Here is an 18,078-nt window from a genome sequence, read left to right as displayed (position 1 = left end):
GTGCATAGAGCACGATCACACAATGGTGCATAGAGCACAATCACACAATGGTACATAGAGCACAATCACACAATGGTGCATAGAGCACACGCGCACAATGGTACATAGAGCACAATCGCACAATGGTGCATAGAACACAATTACACAATGGTACATAGAGCACAATCACACAATGGTGCATAGAGCACGATCGCACAATGGTACATAGAGCACAATCACACAATGGTGCATAGAGCACGATCGTACAATGGTGCATAGAGCACGATCGCACAATGGTGCATAGCCAGTCAAATCTCTGTCACACGTCTGACTCCAGCTGTTATAGAGCTCTTAAAATCGCTCCTTCTGAAGTCCTTGTCAAGTTTTTGCTTTAGCCAATTGTTAGGCTATTCTATTTTAAAGAAGCGCTCTCGCTACTTGCCTCGGTGTGCAGGCATTTGTTCCAGCACAGCACTAACACAATATTCTACAGGGCTCTTATTCATGAAGCGTCTCGGAGTAGGAGGGTTGATCTATGATCAGACCCCTGTCCATGTAGTCCATATAATCATATTCATTATGATCATAAAGGTCAAACTGATCCTAGATTAGCACTTCTTCCCTGAGTTGTTTATTCTTAGAATAGGACTTGGAGGCCCTTCTACTTAAAACCTTGAACTGCACATTGCATATTGTGTTGATAGCTAACTAAATGTCATATTTATAAAGGCAGTAGTCGACTAGGCGTTATGTGAGTTCATGACCTTGGCGGTTGCCATTGTAACGACGGCAAAAATATTTCACTTATCATTAGCCGCATGGTTAGCTGCCAATGGGCTGTGCTGTGGTTAAATCCCGAACTAATCTCCTGAGTGTAATAACATATGAGATGGCAACAGTTTCACACTCAGTTTCACACCTTCCTCCCAGGCTCCCACTGGCAGCTCCATACGTCGTGGTGTGGCGTGGCCTAATCACTCATGTGAGATTAATAAGCGACATTGAGGAGACGTTGAGGTGTGGTGGCAACACGACTAATTACTATAGCTGACAGACAGCACTGCAATAAGTGGGAAGGGCGAAGATGAGAGAGAGAGAGCGTCTGTGTGTGTGTGTGTGTAAAGTACGGCGTCATCACCACTACATCAATATCTGGCATGTAGTTAGTGAACATGTTAAAGAGATACCAGCCTACCCTTTGGGCAACAACGTCAACTCATCATCCAAACTTGGTTAATATTTGATTGAGTTTGTGAGTGTAAATTCAATGTGAAGCCAACCAAACCTTGAAAAGATTTTGAATTGAAACCTGGGTTCATTTAAGACAAGAACAATTGTATGTTTCTTGACTGCATGATTTTCTGTGTTTGCTGGAGCTGCTTTCTTAGAGAAAAGAAGACAAGAAGAGAAGGGATGGAAAAATGTAACAGTATATGTTGATGGTTTTCTGGCTAATTCAATCAAAAAGCCATGTTAATTCAATGTGATTACATTAATAATAAGCCATAGTAAAATAACTTTGACACTCAACCAATGTTTCCCTGGTGGGTATGCAAAACATGTTTCTAATGCTTCAGATGACCTTTCAGTTAGTCAACAGTAGAGGTCGACCGATTATGATTTTCAACACCGATACCGATTATTGGGGGACCAAAAAAAGCCGATACCGATTCATCGGCCGATTTTTATATATATATTTGTAATAATGACAATTACAACAATACTGCATGAACACTTTTATTTTAACTTAATATAATACATAAAAAAACATTTCAATTTGGTTTAAATAATGCAAGAACACAGTGTTGGAGAAGAAAGGAAAAGTGCAATATGTGACTTATAATAAAGCTAACGATTAAGTTCCTTGCTCAGAACATGAGAACATATGAAAGCTGGTGGTTCTTTTAAACATGAGTCTTCAATATTTAAGTTAAGACATTTTAGGTTGTAGTTATTATAGGAATTTATAGGACTATTTCTCTCTATACCATTTGTATTTCATATACCTTTGACTATTGGATGTTCTTATTGGCACTATAGTATTGCCAATCTCGGGAGTTGATAGGCTTGAAGTCATAAACAGCGCCGTGCTTCAAGCATTGCGAAGAGCTGCTGGCAAACGCAGGAAAGTGATGTTTGAATGAATGCTTACGAGCCTGCTGCTGCCTACCACCGCTCAGTCAGACTGCTCTATAAAATATCAAATCATAGACTTAATTATAATATAATAAACACACAGAAATACGAGCCTTAGGTCATTAATATGGTCAAATCCGGAAACTATAATTTCGAAACAACTTTTATTATTTTAGTGAAATACGGAACTGTTCCGTATTTTATTGAACGGGTGGCAACCCTAAGTCTAAATATTGCAGTTACATTGCACAACCTTCATAATTATGTAAAATTCTTGCAAATGAATTACTGTCTTTGTTAGGAAAAACTGGTCTTCACACAGTTTGCAACGAGCCAGGCGGCCCAAACTGCTGCATATACCCTGACTCTATTGCACAGAACGCAAGAGAAGTGACACAATTTCCCGAGTTAATATTGCCTGCTAACATGAATTTATTTTAACTGAATATGCAGGTTTAAAAATATATACTTGTGTATAGATTTTAAGAAAGGAATTGATGTTTATGGTTAGGTACATTGGTGCTACGATTGTGCTTTTTTCACGAATGCACTTTTGTTAAATAATTGATTCGATGATAAATTAACAGGCACCGCGTTGATTATGTGCAACGCAGGACAAGCTAGTTAAACTAGAAATATCATCAACCATGTGTAGATAACTAGTGATTTTGTTAAGATTGATTGTTTTTTATTAGATACGTTTAATGCTAGCTAGCAACTTACCTTGGCTCCTTGCTGCACTCGCGTAACAGGTGGTCAGCCTCCTCGTCTCCTCGTGGATTGCAATGTAATCGGCCATGATCGGCGTCCAAAAATGCTGATTACCGATTGTTATGAAAACTAGAAATTGGCACTAATTAATCGGCCATGCGGTCGACCTCTAGTCAACAGAGCAGGCTACGTGGCAAGGCCAATGGTTTTCTCCAGCCACTTTGTGCATCAAGAATTGTTGTTATTTTTCATCTCACAGAAGAGGTTTGTTAGGGTGTTTGACGGTCAAACCACACCACTACATTACTTTACAAATAAGACATTTGTGTATTAAAGCCATAATAAACAACGCTGTAATGAAAAAATATTCAGGTCACAGTTGAGATGAGATAGTGTTGGCTCAGCTCACACATTTTTAATTGTATCCATGACCCTTTTGCAATTATGGGAGTCACCTCTCAGCTATTTATTTAGTTCAAAGTGAAACACAGAGACAGGAAAATAACCCTTAATGGTCTCATTAATTACTGGCTGCATGAAATAATGACCACACTGAGCTACTCTGTGCTCTTTTGTAGTGTTCAAAGGAAAGTCTTCACAAAAAACTCGCCTCAACTCTCTTTTCACACACAGAGAGAGAGAGAGAGAGAGAGAGAGAGAGAGAGAGAGAGAGAGAGAGAGAGAGAGAGAGAGAGAGAGAGAGAGAGAGAGAGAGAGAGAGAGAGAGAGAGAGAGAGAGAGAGAGAGAGATGTGTTGCCTTGGCTGCATTCGAGGTCGTTGAGTGTTCCTCCAGGCCTCCTCTCCTGGAGCCGTCCCAGTTCTCTCCCACTGAATGTGCTAAATAGGCTGTTTGAACACAATGTTTAGACACTGAGACAGAGCACAACAACAGAGCAAATCAACAGTAAATTAAAGACTCCTCAGGGAAACCATAGAGAGACATCGGAGGCGGTTGGAGATTCCTACTGCCCAATTACTCATCCCAGGCTAACCGTGTCCAGCCTCTCCTCTCATGCATGCTGCCTGTATTTCTAGATATTAGAAGCCACGCTAGGAGACCAGACCTATAGAATGAGACACAAAGAATGAGACAAGACGTATAGAACATAACATGTGGATTTACAGGATTTGCTTGATTTATTACTGTCACATTGCAAGGTAGTTGCTACACTCAATCCTAAGCATAAATATGTTATTGATGCTACGCCATTGTATCATCAATCTCAGCAATATACAACTACTGTAATATAGTTCATAGAAACCTTAGTAAGACTCACATTCTGTGAATAGTGTGTGGATGCTGCATGTGTATTCTTATTTATGTCACGTCCCCGACTTGAAGTTCCCGTCCTCCTCTCCCAATTAAATTGTAATTCTTTGTGCTGGAAGCTGAACTGGTAGGCTAATGTAGGAGCGTTTTAGAGGACAGACCCTCTCTAACCCTGTGCCCACCCATGCCTGGCCCTGTTGGAGCTGTGGCTAAGTGAGTGCACTGCTCCAAGGTTTATTTTGACATAAACTCCATGCGGCAAAGAAGCCAATTGCGCTGCAAATACTAATTTAGTTTACCAGCTATATCCAGTGAACCTGAAGCCTCTAGTATCTGTCGGGAGGCAAATGAGTACGCTGCTGCTGCTGCTCCAAATCAACGCATGAACAGAACAGTGTTATTATGCGCTTTCTTTCCCTACTCCCCTCACTTTGACCGTTGTGTCGTTTCGGTGGCCAGCCTGAGAGCTCTTCCATCTTGCTAGAAATGAGGTTAACTAATGGAGCGTGAAGGACCAGTCTGATATCAGAGGCCATCAGTCCTTTTGGAAGGCCAGACAGACACTCGCTGTGGATCTCAGAGAATAGGAGAAAAAAAGAGAAGAAAAAAAAATCTTTCCTTTTGGGTTCCATCCAGCAATGTGACTCTTTCCAATCAGTGGCGCTGTTAAGTAGAACAGGGGGAAATCAATATTTTTTTGACTGTCTTTCTTTGGCTCTGTCCAGCACTATTAATGTGGCTGTCTCTTATCAGTTTCACTGTTAACGCCGGGGTTTAAATAGTAATTGCTTTCCTTATATTAGGAAGTGGGGTGCGCTTGATATAGCTTATCGGTAGAATGTGTGAAGTGGATTTGCAATTTTGGGACGATTCCAATGGTTTTATAATGCCAGGCAAGCCAATTAAAGCAGTGAGCACACCTAGTATTTGAGAGAAAACAAAAGTAACAATTTCATTTATGGCCCCATAATGATCTGGTAATTAATATGGAAACTACATAGTAACAGAATAAGTAATTATAAGCCTATTTTATTATCAATTTTATTCATGAATTATTTCAAGTAAGCCTAATTAGGCCACCACAAAATAACAAATACTATTTCCACCCAGACCTGGCACTGTAGACCTTGTTGTTTGGGCACACAGATGTAATAACGCAATTAATTGGTAGCCTGGAAACAGTAATAAATTGCAGGATAGAGCTGTTAACCAATTACAAGTAGCTAATTAGATATCCACTAGCAGCAAATTATGTGTCATCTCATATTGGAGGGCTATCAGGTGCTTGTTAGGCCACCAGAGATGAAAGATGATCATTTATTGTGAGGGCTTGATAACATTTGCTGAATCCATGGAGACAGCTCCCTAAATGAGTAAAATTATCTTTCATGCCCAAAGAACCAACCCTTTAAAATCACTGGTACATGAAAAACTATGTTAGGCCTTGAAGTAGTGTAGAGAGGACATGTTGCCTGGGACTATCCTAGGTGACACAAGGTAAAAACAGCAGGGTGAGTCTCGCAGGCACTGGGCTGGAACTGCAGCTAGCTCAGGCAGGTTGTGACAGTCCTGTCCCCATCCATAAGCTGGCGGGCATTTTGTAACAAAGATGACCAGCACTAGGTGCCAAAGCCAGTCTGTCAAACAAATGGCCCCACCACCCCCAGGCTACGCCAGCATTGGCACCACAGCAACCCACACAGATAATCTAGGGACAGGCCTGGCCTGCTAGTCGACAGACATGTCAGCCACACACACACACACACAGGGACACACACACATGCTGGAGTGTCTGCTGAGGCTGGTATGAATACAGACGTAATAGGCCGTAGCTGGTTATGGATGACCTTTCAACCTTTGTTGCCCATCTGTGAGGTAGCTAAGGACTAATCTTACCATCTGAGCCTAATGGTACATTAAGATTGTGTTTTAAATGCTGCCTCTATTAGGAGATACAATTACAGATAAACAGGAAATAGAATGATGTGATGTTTGCCTTCACTCAGAACTCTAATTCGTTTTGTGCTTAGTGTGACTAGTGATGCTGGTTAACATGAATGACTACACATAAATGAAGCTTTAATGTAAATCAAATCAAATCAAATGTATTTATATAGCCCTTCTTACATCAGCTGATATCTCAAAGTGCTGTACAGAAACCCAGCCTAAAACCCCAAACAGCAAGCAATGCAGGTGTAGAAGCACGGTGGCTAGGAAAAACTCCCTAGAAAGGCCAAAACCTAGGAAGAAACCTAGAGAGGAACCAGGCTATGAGGGGTGGCCAGTCCTCTTCTGGCTGTGCCAGGTGGAGATTATAACAGAACATGGCCAAGATGTTCAAATGTTCATAAATTACCAGCATGGTCAAATAATAATAATCACAGTAGTTGTCGAGGTTGCAGCAAGTCAGTACCTCAGGAGTAAATGTCAGTTGGCTTTTCATAGCCGATCATTAAGAGTATCTCTACCGCTCCTGCTGTCTCTAGAGAGTTGAAAACAGCAGGTCTGGGACAGGTAGCGCGTCCGGTGAACAGGTCAGGGTTCCATAGCCGCAGGCAGAACAGTTGAAACTGGAGCAGCAGCACGACCAGGTGGACTGGGGACAGCAAGAAGTCATCATGCCAGGTAGTCCTGAGGCATGGTCCTAGGGCTCAGGTCCTCCGAGAGAGAGAAAGAAAGAGAGAAAGAGAGAATTAGAGAGAGCATACTTAAACTCTCTCTCTCTCTCCTTACATCAGCAATGTAATGATGGAGATCGAACTTAAAGTTGAATTTAATATTTAATATTGAAAATATTTATTTCTAATTTAGTTTTTTTGATGGGATTTTAATGTTTCCTTTGGTGAAATTCAGAACATCAGTTGTGTTTAACATGTCTCAGTATTCAGTATCAGTTACAAATAAACAGCAACGTCTGAAGTGGAATCAATCCTCAGTATGTCCAGGGAGCTGGTTAAAGATACATTCATATTTCCCCATATTGACAACATATTGGCAACATCATCAAAAAACGCAATCGAAAGAACGTTAAATCCGTTCCAATGTTAACTGGAAAATTGTAATACTGTGTGTCATACTGAATGTCTGCAAAACAAAAAAGCAAATTGATTTCCTCTCTTTGATAAAAAATATTCTGAGCACATTTCTGCTGCGTGACAGGTTATATATACCTGATACCCAAAGGGTCTGGCTTTGTCATGCGAAGGTGTGTGCTTTGACTCCCTCCCCAAAAATCAATGGCTTACTCAGTGATTGATGTTCTCAGTGTTAAGAGGAGAGAGTTGTCATATTTCATCAGGCTTCCTTCCCCACACGGCAAGAGGCTGTATTTGTTAGCTAATCCCGTTTTTGACGGCAGCGGCAGATTTTTGGACGGGAGCAATGGAGGGGTCGGTGCTTAAATTATCCCCCCCCCCCCCCTCTCTCTCTCTCTCAATCGCTCGGTGTCTCTCTGTCTTTCTCTTTTCCCCTCGTCTCCTAAACTGAGACAAGAGCAGGAGGTGTGGAATAGATATGGACATTAAATAGACTTACTTCCATAAGGAAGTGTTCCCTCAACCCCTCACATGAGAAACACAAGAAATAGAAATGAGACAGATAAATACAATAAAATCAGGCCTTTTGTCTCCGGGCTTTGACAGACTGCCTCTTAACAGCTCAGTGTGAGAGGAGAAGCTGTGATGAACACACACCAACGCATGACGCTCCACCGCTCGTTAACTCTGACCCAAATCATAAGACTGGAAGCTGTTAAAACACAGAGCAGATTGTGTGTGTGTGTGTGTGTGTGTGTGTGTGTGTGTGTGTGTGTGTGTGTGTGTGTGTGTGTGTGTGTGTGTGTGTGTGTGTGTGTGTGTGTGTGTGTGTGTGTGTGTGTGTGTGCTTGTGTATGTGCGCGTACATGTGCGTGTGTGTGTGGGTGGGTGCGTGTGTGCCTTTGTGTGTGTGTGTGTGTGTGTGTGACCTACATACCACTGGTTTAGAAAAGCAGTCATACATCACATTAAATTGCTCTTCCATCCTCTAACTAACTATTACATTGAAAATTACATCACAATAAGGGTCTTTGTGACGGGGAAGGAAATTGCCTTCCCTTGTCTTCTCTGACACTCTGAGGGTTTTGTCAGAGAAGTACTTATATGTATATTGGCCTCCCACTCGGATCAGGCGACGTGACATTATCTGCCGTGACATTATATGCGCACTTGAATCATTCCCCTGGTGAAATGCTTGCAGGCAGGGCGACACACACGGCCAGACATTTACGTACTCACACGCAGAGAAACAGTAATGACTAGACGGGTTGCAATAACCTGTTGTTCTGGGAAATGTAATGTGATGTGTCTGCTGTGTAATAGCAGGGATGAAGACTCACCTGTAGAGATGGAGGAGAGGAGCTAATCGAATCAAATGTCATTTGTCACCTGCTTTGTAAGCAACAGGTGTAGACTAACAGTGAAATGCTTACGGATCCTTTTCCAACAATGCAGAGCTAAACATAGATGAAAAAAATAAAAATAAACAAGAGATAGAAATACTGACACAAGGAATAAATACACGGTGAATAACGAATAACAATACCGAGTAAAAAATAACCAGTACCGAGTCGATGTGCAGGGGTATGAGGTAATGTACTGGTCATATAGTAGGGGTAAAGTGACTAGTTAACAGGATAGATACAGTTGAAGTCGGAAGTTTACATTAAAACTCGTTTTTCAACCACTCCACAAATTTCTTGTTAACAAACTATAGTTTTGACAAGTCAAATAGGACATTAGGCATGACACAGGTAATTTTTCCAACAATTGTTTACAGACAGATTATTTCAAGTATAATTCACTGTACCACAATTCCAGTGGGTCAGAAGTTTACATACACTAAGTTGACTGTGCCTTTAAACAGCTTGGAAAACCCCAGAAAATGATATCATGGCTTTAGAAGCTTCTGATAGGCTAATTGACATCATTTGAGTCAATTGGAGGTGTACCTGTGGATGTATTTCAAGGCCTACCTTCAAACTCAGTGCCTATTTGCTTGACATCATGGGAAAATCAAAAGAAATCAGCCAAGACCTCTGAAAAAAAATTGTAGACCTCCACAAGTCTGGTTCATCTTTGGGAGCAATTCCAAATGCCTGAAGGAACCACGTTCATCTATTAAACAATAGTACGCAAGTATAAACACCATGGGACCACGCAGCCGTCATACCACTCAGGAAGGAGACGCGTTCTGTTTCCTTGAGATGAACGTACTTTGGTGCGAAAAGTGCAAATCAATCCCAGAACAGGAGCAAAGGACCCCGTGACGATGCTGGAGGAAACAGGCACAAAAGTAGCTATATCCACAGTAAAACAATTCCTATATCAACATAACCTGAAAGGCCGCTCAGCAAGGAGGAAGCCACTGCTCCAAAACCGCCATAAAAAAGCCAGACTACGGTTTGCAACTGCACATGGGGACAAATATCGTACTTTTTGGAGAAATGTCCTCTGGTCTGATGAAACAAAAATAGACCTGTTTGGCCATACTGACCCTCGTTATGTTTGGAGGAAAAAAGAGGGGAGGCTTGCAAGCCGAAGAATACCATCCCAACCGTGAAGCACGGGGGTGGCAACATCATGTTGTGGGGGTGCTTTGCTGCAGGAGGGACTGGGGCACTTCACAAAATAGATGGCTTCATGAGGATGGAAAATTGTGTGTATATATTGAAGCAACATCTCAAGACATCAGTCATGAAGTTAAAGCTTGTTTGCAAATGGGTCTTCCAAATTGACAATGACCCCAAGCATACATACAAAGTTGTGGCAAAATGGCTTAAGGACAACAAAGTCAAGTTATTGGAGTGGCCATCACAAAGCCCTGACCTCAATCGAATAAAAAATGTGTGGGCAGAACTGAAAAAGCGTGTGCGAGCAAGGAGGTCTACAAACCTGACTCAGTTACACCAGCTCTGTCAGTAGGAATGGGCCAAAATTCACCCAACTTATTGTGGAAGCTTGTGGAACGCTCCTTTAATTGTTTGACCCAAATTAAGAAATTTAAAGGCAATGGTACCAAATACTAATTGAGTGTATGTAAACTTCTGACCCACTGGGAATGTGATGAAAGAAATAAAAGCTGAAATAAACTATTCTCTCTACTATTATTCTGACATTTCACGTTCTTAAAATAAAGTGGTGATCCTAACTGACCTAAAACAGGGAATTTTACTTGGATTAAATGTCAGGAATTGTGAAAAACTGAGCTTAAATGTATTTGGCTAAGGTGTATGTAAACTTTCGACTTCAACTGTAATAGACAGTAGCAGCAGTGTGTGTGTGTGTGTGTGTGTGTGTGTGTGTGTGTGTGTGTGTGTGTGTGTGTGTGTGTGTGTGTGTGTGTGTGTGTGTGTGTGTGTGTTTTGTTGTCAGTGTAAGTCTGTGTGAGTCTGTGGGTAGAGTCCAGATTGTGTGCATAGAGTTCAAAAAAGGACCTATTGCTCTATCCTGGATAGGAAGTTTCTCTCTCTGTTTGTCTCTCTGTCTCTGCTCTCTCTCTGTCTCTCTCGGTTTATGTCTGTCTCTCTTTCTCTCTCTCTATCTTGGTCTATCTCCCTCTGTCTCTCAGTTTATCTCTCTCTGTCTCTCTTGGTTTATCTCTCTCTGTCTCTCTCGGTTTATCTCTCTCTGTCTCTCTCTATCTCTCTTTGTCTCGGTCTATCTCTCTCTGTCTCTCTTTGTTCATCTCTCTCTCTGTCTCTCTCGGTTTATCTCTCTCTCGGTTTATCTCTCTCTGTCTCTCTCTCGGTCTCTCTCGGTTTATCTCTCTCTCTCTCTCTGTCTCTCTCGGTTTATCTCTCTCTATCTCTGTCTCGGTCTATCTCTCTCTGTCTCTCTTTGTTCATCTCTCTCTCTGTCTCTCGGTTTAACTCTCTCTGTTTCTCTCTCTGTCTCTCTTGGTTTATCTCTCTCTGTCTCTCTCTCTGTCTCTCTCGGTTTATCTCTCTCTGTCTCTCTCTCTGTCTCTCTCTCTGTCTCTCTCTCTGTCTCTCTCTCTCAATTCAATTTCACTTCAATTCAAGGGGTTTTATTGGCATGGGAAACACATGTTAAAACGTTGCCAAAGCAAGTGAAGTAGATAATATACATAAGTGAAATAAACAATAGAAATGAACAAAAAACAATACATTCATTGAAGTTTCCCAAGAATAAAGACATTACAAATGTCATATTATGTATATATACAGTGTTGTAACAATGTGCAAATGGTTAAAGTACAAAAGGGAAAATAAATAAACATAAATATAGGTTGTATTTACACTGGTGTTTGTTCTTCACTGGTTGCCCTTTTCTTGTGGCAACAGGTCACAAATCTTGCTGCTGTGATGGCACACTGTGGTATTTCCCCCAATCGACATGGGAGTTTATCAAAATCGGGGGGGTTTCGAATTCTTTGTGGATCTGTGTAATCTGAGGGAAATATGTGTCTCTAATATGGTCATACATTTGGCAGGTTAGGAAGTGCAGCTCAGTTTCCACCTTATTATGTGGACAGTGTGCACATAGCCTGTCTTCTCTTGAGAGCCAGGCCTGCCTACGGCGACCTTTCTCAATAGCAAGGCTATGCTCACTGAGTCTGAACATCGTCAAAGCTTTCCTTAAGTTTGGGTCAGTCACAGTGGTCAGGTATTCAACCACTGTATACTCTCTGTTTAGGAACAAATAGCATTCTAGTTTGCTCTGTTTTTTTGTTAATTCTTTCCAATGTGTAATTATCTTTTTGTTTTCTCGTGATTTGGTTGGGTCTAATTGTGTTGCTGTCCTGGGGCTCTGTGGGGTCTGTTTGTGTTTGTGAGCAGAGCCCCAGGACCAGCTTGCCTACGGGACTCTTCTCCAGGTTCATCTCTCTGTAGGTGATGGCTTTGTTATGGAAGGTTTGGGAATCGCTTCCTTTTAGGTGGTTGTAGAATTTAACGTCTCTTTTGTGGATTTTGATCATTAGCGGGTGTCGCCCTAATTCTGCTCTGCATGCATTATTTGGTGTTTTACGTTGTACACTGAGGATATTTTTACAGAATTCTGCATGCAGAGTCTCAATTTGGTGTTTGTCCCATTTTGTGAATTATTGGTTGGTGAGCAAACCCCAGACCTCACAACAATAAAGGGCAATGGGTTCTATAACTGATTCAAGTATTTTTAGCCAGATCCTAATTGGTATGTGGAATTTTATGTTTCTTTTGATGGCATAGAATGCCCTTCTTGTCTTGTCTCTCAGATCGTTCGCAGCTTTGTGGAAGTTACCTGTGGTGCTGATGTTTAGCCCAAGGTATGTACAGTGAGGGGAAAAAGTATTTGATCCCCTGCTGATTTTGTACATTTGCCCACCGACAAAGAAATGATCAGTCTATAATTTTAATGGTAGGTTTATTTGAACAGTGAGAGACAGAATAACAACAACAAAAATCCAGAAAATCGCATGTCAAAAATGTTATGTATTGATTTGCATTTTAATGAGGGAAATAAGTATTTGACCCCCTCTGCAAAACATGACTTAGTACTTGGTGGCAAAACCCTTGTTGGCAATCACAGAGGTCAGACGTTTCTTGTAGTTGTCTACCAGGTTTGCACACATCTCAGGAGGGATTTTGTCCCACTCCTCTTTGCAAATCTTCTCCAAGTCATTAATGTTTCGAGTTCAAATAAATCTACCATTAAAATTATAGACTGATCATTTCTTTGTCAGTGGGCAAACGTACAAAATCAGCAGGGGATCAAATACTTTTTTCCCTCACTGTATAGTTTTTTGTGTGTTCTAGGGCAACGGTGTCTAGATGGAATTTGTATTTGTGGTCCTGGCGACTGGACCTTTTTTGGAACACCAATATTTTGGTCTTACTGAGATTTACTGTCAGGGCCCAGGTCTGGCAGAATCTGTGCAGAAGATCTAGGTGCTGCTGTAGGCCCTCCTTGTTTGGTGACAGAAGCACCAGATCATCAGCAAACAGTAGACATTTGACTTCAGATTATATTAGGGTGGTGCTTAAGCTGCATCCCTGTCTCACCCTTTGGGAAGAAATGTGTGTTTCTTGCCTATTTCAAATGAAAGTTTATTTGTCACGTGCGACGAATACAATACTTACAGTGAAATGCTTACTTACAGGCTTTAACCAATAGTTTAAAAAAGGTATTAGGTGAACAACAGGTAAGTAAAGAAATAAAACAACAGTTAATAGACAGGCTATATACAGTAACGAGGCTATAAAAGTAGCGAGGCTGCATACAGACACCGGTTAGTCGGGCTGATTGAGGTAGTATGTACATGTAGATATGGTTAAAGTGACTATGCATATATGATGAACGGAGAGTAGCAGTAGCGTAAAAGAGGGGGTGGTGGGTGGCGGGACACAATGCAGATAGCCCGGTTAGCCAATGTGCGGGAGTACTGGTTGGTTGGCCCAATTGAGGTAGTATGTACATGAATGTATAGTTAAAGTGATTATGCATATATGATAAACAGAGAGTAGCAGCAGCGTAAAAGAGGGGTTGGGGGGGGGCACACAATGCAAGTAGTCCGGGTAACCACTTAATTACCTGTTGAGGAGTCTTATGGCTTGGGGGTAAAAACTGTTGAGAAGCCTTTTTGTCCTAGACTTGCCATGCGGTTGTAGAGAGAACAGTCTATGACTGGGGTGGCTGGGATCTTTGACAATTTTTGGGCCTGGATGGCAGGCAGCTTAGCCCCAGTGATGTACTGGGCCGTACACACTACCCTCTGTAGTGCCTTGCGGTCAGAGGCCGAGCAATTGCCGTACCAGGCAGTGATGCAACCAGTCAGGATGCTCTCGATGTTGCAGCTGTAGAACCTTTTGAGGATCTCAGTACCCATGCAAAGTCTTTTCAGTCTCCTGAGGGGGAATAGGCTTTGTCGTGCCCTCTTCACGACTGTCTTGGTGTGTTTGGACCATTCTAGTTTGTGTTGATGTGGACACCAAGGAACTTGAAGCTCTCAACCTGCTCCACTACAGCCCCGTCGATGAGAATGGGGGTGTGCTCGGTCCTCCTTTTCCTGTAGTCCACAATCATTTCCTTAGTCTTGGTTACGTTGAGGGAGAGGTTGTTATTCTGGCACCACCCGGCCAGGTCTCTGACCTCCTCCCTATAGGCCTACCACTGTTGTGTCGTCTGCAAACTTAATGATGGTGTTGGAGTCATGCCTATTTTAACCGCACACTTTTTGTTTGTGTACATGGATTTTATAATGTTGTATTTTTCCCCCAACACCACTTTTCATCAATTTGTATAGCAGACCCTCATGCCAAATTGAGTCGAAGGCTTTTTTGAAATCAACAAACATGAGAAGACTTTGCCTCTGTTTTGGTTTGTTTGTTTGTCAATTAGGGTGTGCAGGGTGAATACGTGGTCTGTCGTACGATAATTTGGTTAAAAGCCCAGTACATTGTTTTCACTGAGGAAATGTACGAGTCTGCTGTTAATGATAATGCATAGGATTGTCGCAAGGTTGCTGTCTCTCTCTCTCTCGCTCTCTCTCTGTCGGTTTCTCTCTCTCTCTGTCGGTTTCTCTCTGTCTCTGTCGGTTTCTCTCTGTCGGTTTCTCTCTCTCTCGGTTTCTCTCTCTGTCTCTCTCTCTCTCTCTCTCTCTGTCTCTCTCTGTCTCCCTTTTGCTCTATATCTATATCACACCCACTCTCTCTCTCGCTCTCTCTCTGTCGGTTTCTCTCTGTCTCTGTCGGTTTCTCTCTGTCTCTGTCGGTTTCTCTCTCTCTCTGTCGGTTTCTCTCTGTCTCTGTCGGTTTCTCTCTGTCTCTGTCGGTTTTTCTCTGTCTCTGTCGGTTTTTCTCTGTCTCTCTCTCTCGGTTTCTCTCTGTCTCTCTCTCTCTGTGGCTCTCTGTCTCTCTCTCTCGGTTTCTCTCTCTGTCTCTCTGTCTCTCTCTCTCTCTCTCTCTCTCTCTCTCTCTCTGTCTCTCTCTCTCTCTCTCTCTCTGTCTCTCTCTGTCTCCCTTTTGCTCTATATCTATATCACACCCACTCTCTCTTTCGCACACACCCACACATACAAAGGTACAATGTCACACAATGTCACAGCACACACATGTGCACAATGCTATATGAACAACTGAGCAGAGCTGCTTTTTTTGAGGACAGACACAGTGGAGTAGAGGTCTACTCTTCCAACAATGAACCATCACCATGCCAACCACATTGCTGTTCTCTGTGCCAACTTTTGCCTTGGCACTGCCCCTATGTTAGAAGTGGATAATTCAAGGGCATTAAAAGCGCTTGGGCTTCCAATTCAAAGTGTTTGTGTGAGTGTGTGCGTGTATGTGTTTGCGTGTGTTTGTGTGTGTTTTTGTGTTCCAATTCAACGCTCCCAATGCCAAGATCCTCTCTCTCCACAGTTCTGCCCTAGAAATGAATCTGCCCTGTTTGCAGCTTCCTTCCCTTTCTTCTATAGTAAATGGCAAGTTATAAAAAGCACTGACCAGTTGAGGCTGGTGGGAGGAAGACTGACTCATTGTAATGGCTGGAATGGAATAAATGAAAGGGAGTCAAACATGTGTTTTCCGTATCTTTGATGTGTATGATACCGTTCCGTTTAGTCCATTCCAGCCATTACAATGAGTCTGTCTTCCTATACCTCCTCCCACCAGCCTCCACTGACCCTATGTGGGGTGTATACGTTTGTAATGCAGTATTGTTTGCTTTCAGCTTCAATCTGGGATTGGTTTTTCAGGACAATCACAGATTGTACCTTTAAGAATGGAAATAACCTTGGTGATCTAAACATAACCCGAAATGTGATAGCTAGACAAGATAATGACTACCTAGTTTAGTGATGAATTGGTGTCAGCCATGTTCACATTTTAATTCATTATAATGAAGACTAATGCGGGAATGTGTTTTGTCGTGTTACTTACCAGTGGCTAATACACACAAGTTAGCTAATGCTAAATGTCTTCCCTGTCTCTTTGACTTCCAGTGCTACTCGAAGGAGGGACAGAGATATACAACATGAGGACAATCTCTGAAGTATCCTACCCAAGAGGCAGGCCCCTACTCAACCTGGCCTAAGGAATAGAACAGTACCACCACAACCCATGCGTTCCCTTTGGGAGGAAGTGTTCACCAATCACTAGGCGGGAACTGCACTAAAGAGCAATAGAGGGACCATGTAATACTTGACCTTCTTTGAGGGACATTTTAGCCACCATGTTAGAACTAGTCTAAAGCATTCGAGAGGGCCACTCAAAGATCTGCCCCTTCATCAGCTCGGAGAGATCACTCAGACACTCCCAGGATGAGCCTACACTGAGGGAGATCAGAACTCCATGGCTTTCTTCACTAAATACCATCACACTTCCCACAATGGACATGGAGGAGAGCTCCGTCCTAGACCTGGAGTATAGGGAATAGTGGGCTCCGTCCTAGATCTGGAGTATAGGGAATTGTGGGCTCCGTCCTAGACCTGGAGTATAGGGAATAGTGGGCTCCGTCCTAGACCTGGAGTATAGGGAATAGTGGGCTCCGTCCTAGACCTGGAGTATAGGGAATAGTGGGCTCCGTCCTAGACCTGGAGTATAAGGAATAGTGGGCTCTGTCCTAGACTTGGAGTATAGGGAATTGTGGGCTCCATCCTAGACCTGGAGTATAGGGAATAGTGTGCTCCATCTTAGACTTGGGGTATAGGGAATAGTGGGCTCCGTCCTAGACCTGGAGTATAGGGAATAGTGGGCTCGGTCCTAAACCTGGAGTATAGGGAATAGTGTGCTCCATCTTAGACTTGGGGTATAGGGAATAGTGGGCTCCATCTTAGACTTGGAGTAGGGGACAGTGGGTAGGGGGCAGTGAGGTAGTGGGCCAGTCCATAGGAGGTAGGGGGGGGGGGGGTGTGATAACCATCCTGGATTAGGGGATAGGGGACTAGTCCATAGGCGATATAGGGATAGTGTGCTCCATCCTAGACCTGGAGTAGGGGATAGGAGACTAGTCCATAGGAGGTAGCAGAGGAGTGATAACCCCATGGTGGATCTGCTGTGAGGAGGACTGAGGACAGGAAGGACCCAGGAGGATGTCATCAGCCGGAGGAGAGTCAGCCAGCTCGGAGCTCCAAGCAGGTGTCAAAACCAGCACTCTGAGACGGGAGGCCAGGAGGACTAAAGGTAAACATTCTAGATACAAACACAGAACTACTTGGATGTAATATATGCTATGCAAACGCCTCCGCTCATGTGAACAAACAAATACAGTTATTCTATTTGATACAATTCTAACCCATCATCACAACAAACTGGAACATACACGGGGTACTGTACATGTGTTACACGTTTCACCAACCCACACAAAGTACACTGTATTCTCACAGAATACACACCACATCCCAATCACCCACACACACATTTCTAGACGAAATGAAAAGATAGACGCTTGTATGTTTGGCAGCAAACAGAGACAAGCTTCTTTTGGTATTGCAGTTTTTCTCCATTTCTTGAGCACATTTGTCCAAACGGAATTCACCTTTTCAAAACAATGAACACCCCAAACTGAAACACGTTGGTCAAAATGCATTAATACTCTCAAAACATTAAATACTTGACGCAAATCAACTACCTCCATCAAAACCTACAACTTGTTATCTAATGAAAAGTTATTTCAATCAATTGTTACACAATGGCCCAATAAATACTAATAAATATCATAAACATCATTCCCCCATCAGAGAAACCTTCAGTCAGCCTTCAGTCACAGAGAAGGCGAGAGACAAAGAGAGACAGAGTGAGAGAGACAGCCAGAGTGAGATTGGGAGAGAGCGAGGAGAGAGAGACAGAGACAGAAATAGACAGAGAGAGAATGTGAGAGAGAAAGAGAGACACAGAGATACATAGAGGAAGGGAGAGAAACAGACACAGAGAGAGGGTGAGAGAGAGAGAGAGAGAGAGAGAGACAGCCAGAGAGAGGGAGAGAGATAGAAGAGAGAGAGAGAAATA

The 18,078-nt window shown here is 42.6% G+C and overlaps 1 protein-coding gene across 1 annotated transcript in view; it reads left to right on the top strand.

The window, feature by feature from the left end:
- The first annotated feature begins 16,995 nt into the window (after positions 1-16,995).
- The window catches only part of LOC129824490 (uncharacterized), a 38,507-nt gene continuing 37,424 nt past the window's right edge, over positions 16,996-18,078 (top strand). The window contains exon 1 of the mRNA XM_055884192.1: positions 16,996-17,253. Coding sequence (XP_055740167.1) covers positions 17,163-17,253 — 91 coding nt within the window. The 5' untranslated portion in view covers positions 16,996-17,162. The remainder of the gene's footprint in view (positions 17,254-18,078) is intronic.

Source organism: Salvelinus fontinalis, chromosome 26, assembly GCF_029448725.1.
Source record: "Salvelinus fontinalis isolate EN_2023a chromosome 26, ASM2944872v1, whole genome shotgun sequence".
NCBI lineage: Eukaryota > Metazoa > Chordata > Actinopteri > Salmoniformes > Salmonidae > Salvelinus > Salvelinus fontinalis.
Note: the sequence above shows the minus strand (reverse complement) of the source record. Positions and strands in the feature narration are given on the sequence as shown.